The sequence below is a fragment of the Lathyrus oleraceus genome, chromosome 2 (genome assembly GCF_024323335.1).
Source record: "Lathyrus oleraceus cultivar Zhongwan6 chromosome 2, CAAS_Psat_ZW6_1.0, whole genome shotgun sequence".
NCBI classification, from domain to species: domain Eukaryota; kingdom Viridiplantae; phylum Streptophyta; class Magnoliopsida; order Fabales; family Fabaceae; genus Lathyrus; species Lathyrus oleraceus.
Window position 1 is genome coordinate 424,474,015 of NC_066580.1, and position 3,471 is coordinate 424,477,485.

Consider the following 3,471-nt stretch of genomic DNA (forward strand, 5'->3'; position numbering starts at 1 on the left):
CTCAAAGACTCATTCTCTCTCAACTCTCACGATATCTCCATCAACAAGCATATGAAAAGGATAAAAGGAAAAAGGAGAAGTTCTTACAAAGTGTCACGGCGGTGGTGAAAGGCGTGAAGAAGCTGGCCTCCCAATCCAGGTAATCGATTTTGGGATTTTAGGGTTTTGTTTGAGATTTTCCACCTCCAACTTTTTCTCGTTGTTAAAATTTTTTCTTACTGATTCACCCTTTTCCTATTTATGCTCTCAGCTTAGGGTTTCGAATTGGTGCCCTTGTGTTCAAAAGCGTATCCCTGTAAAATCCTCTTTGATGTTCTCAGTTTGGATGGGCTTGTTTAATGCTAAAATCGAAAACGGTATTCTGAACTCACCCTTTCTTCTTCATTTTTGTCTCTATGCCAAATTGGGATATTTTCTTGAATTACTGCCTTTGCTAATTACCTTATTCTTTTTACTGCAGTGACTTTTTTTGTGAAAACTCAAGAGTAGTTTCGGTTGAGTAGAAACGAAAACGAAACGGTTTGGGATGAACAGGTTGTATGGTGCTTGTAGAATTGATTCCTGTTGGTAGTTCCATCAAAGAGGACGAGTATGTCTTCCGGTAGCCCTACCACAAAGTAATGCATTCTTAGGAATAGGATATTCATCTCTCAATGATGTTGAGTCTGTGTATGTTCACTGCAGGTTACCATGTTCCCATGAGCATTTTGGTCTATAACCATGGAGTTGGTTTGTTGTATTTTGGTAACAGGTGAATTGGTTCATAGATGCATTGGTTCTGTTATACCTTGGTCTTATGGTTTGAAAATATGCAGGGCTTTCAATAAGACCAAGTTGCTTGTTCATTTGGCTTGGAGCAGCAGGGCTTAAATGCAAGACCTGTTTGATCTAAATGAGGTTTTGTACCAGCTGGATGAATCAAAATCAAAGGCGAGGTAGTCATGATCAAGGTTGACTTATCCATCAGTTCATGCTTTTTGATGATGAAATATTATAATGCATCCTTGCCCTGTGTCTGCTTGAGGTTCAAGGCAATGCTAATTGATTTTACATGTTGTTGTTGCTGCTGATGCAGGTTGAGCACTACAATGGTTTTGCTAGCGGGATAGTGCATAAATCTTGACTGAAGTATATCATGTCACACATTTGGATTCATCAGTTCCTTTTGGCATGATGTCGTTGCTCCATGTTTAGCACTTTGGTTCTGGTTTGGGTATGTTTATGTAGGTTCAATGACTGGACTGGTTCAACATATCTGCTTCTGCCTTCATTGGGACTTAATGCAGGATGGTATTGATGATGGTCGGCTATAGTAGTCCTCTTGTTTGAGATGCAAGGTGCAGGCTATAACATGATAGAGATGTATGCCAACACTAGCTGATGTATCATGCACCATCTGTTGCTGATCATATTTACGACCTGTACACATAAGACAATAAATGACCTTGAGCCCTCTAATATGGAATAACCGTCTTTCCAAGCATGCACAGGTAACAGCTTCCAAAATAACATTAAGGTCTCGGAGGATTATGAGCATTTCTACTGTTTGTAATGAGCACATTCAGTTGAGACGTTGTTCGCCCTGGTTGCGGTGGAACTTGTGGTCGTGACCTTTGAGCTTCTCGTGATGATGGCATAATTAATCGCTGCCTAACGTCTTCAGTAAGCTGCTGACCTGAAAGACTTCCACGCATTCTTGAAGTAGGACGCCAATTCTGATCTGGTTGTGAATTGAATAATTCGTCAGTCCTAGAAACTGCCTGTACCGGTGGTCCTCTTTGCTCTCCTTGTCTGGCAACATGTGATGAAGCCATAACCTTTGCTTGTTGGCTATTTGCTGCACCTCCAGCTGCATTAGCTTGTGAAATCCCTTGTTGAATGTGAGATCGTTGGGCATTTAATGGTTGCATTGGTGGTAGGCTCATGTTTGCTTATTTGGGACTACAAGTCTGAAGGCCATTTGATGTTGTTGCTGACCTATTTTGTAGTTTTCTTTTGCAGCTCAGTGCAGGTCCATTGGTTAACTCCCCTTGGTAGCTTGGTCATGAGCAAATGGAGGTTAATTGGTGAAAGGTTGTAATTTGGAAACACTTGAATGGTTGTGATTTGTTTTAGCCTTGTTAGTACAGTCATTTGCAATGTCATTTGCCGGTTTAGGTTGGTTAATTTGTTTGGCATGTGGAGTTAAGCTAATGATGGTTGGTTCTGTTGATTTTAACAAAAGTTTGAAGTACTGGCAGCAAGACAAATGGAATGGTTGTTTTCCTTGAAATGTCTGTCCAAATTGCCAGTTTGATGGTGCTACATTGTAAGATGCGAGTGTTTTTCCAGTGCTGCTGGTTACCTCAAAGGACAAAGGTTGATGTTGTAGGCTGACATTGCAGTGCCAATTCATTCCCCAATTCCTTGCCATTGGTATCCATCCTGTTCTAGATCCCTTCACTTTCACAGCAAACACTTCACCTTCTTGCCCCACATTAGTAATTAGAACTTGATAGAAATGAGAACTTCCACTCATTGTAAACTTCATCCCACCACTTCTTTCACACTTCACTCGTTTATACTGAACCGGAATAATATCGGCTTTTGTTTTGGCAATTTCAGAAAATGCAGGTTGTGACAACTCAAAATGTTGTCTTGGAAAGTTACACCAGCCACCATAATCAACTGAGAGACCGTAATTAGGAGGACAGAAATCAGTGGCGGTAACAATTAGAGAAGGGCTTCCAAGCACACACCACAAGATATGGTCAACACATCTGATCTCGTAGCAAGCCCAACACGTAGTCCATCTGTTGAACAAAGTCGTGCTTAATCCAACACTGTGCTTTCCGTAGCTAGCTTTGTGAAGATCTCCGTAACCACAAGCTCCTTCTATAATGAGGGATCCCTCTGTGTCTCATACATTCTGCTCTTATTGTGCAGGCCTTCACGAAGTATGCACAGAATGGACTCAAATTGGTCTCGGTTCATAGAATCTCCTACCAGCATTAGGTTTTTACCTCTCAGTCTTGCCAAGAAGTCCTTGGCACTAAACCTAAGAAGATTACAACCATAAGGGGATTCTTTTGGACATTCCATTTGCTTGTTTTTTTTGTAAAATGATTAGATTATAGGTAACTGAAAGTGAGTAAAAATTTGAATGGTTTATGTAATATGTGAAAATGTTTGTAACTTTGGAATTGAGCAGTGGTTTTGAACATGTGAATTGAAATGGTTTAAATTTGTTTTACAATTGGTTTATTTTATGACTTGAATGCTTGACTTTGAAAAGAACATGACTTGACTGGTAGTATGTGTTAACAAGGCCATGAAATGATGGTATAAGATTAGGATTTGAAAGGGATATTTATGAATCAAGTGGCATGATTGGCAATTGGCTTGTGACACAAGAAGGTTGGTTGTTTGGATGACCAAGACCATATGTGTATTAACAATCACATGAACAAACACCATGACTTTGGACCAAGA

At 40.2% G+C, this 3,471-nt stretch overlaps 1 protein-coding gene across 1 annotated transcript; it reads right to left on the minus strand.

Annotated features, from left to right (window-relative positions):
- Positions 1–2,059: 2,059 nt before the first annotated feature.
- LOC127123525 (expansin-A20) lies at positions 2,060–3,081 on the minus strand. Its single transcript, XM_051053736.1, has 2 exons — positions 3,003–3,081; positions 2,060–2,898 (listed from the first exon to the last, which is right to left on the minus strand). The coding sequence occupies exons 1-2, from the start codon at positions 3,079–3,081 to the stop codon at positions 2,060–2,062; spliced, it is 918 nt and encodes a 305-aa protein (XP_050909693.1).
- Positions 3,082–3,471: the final 390 nt, after the last annotated feature.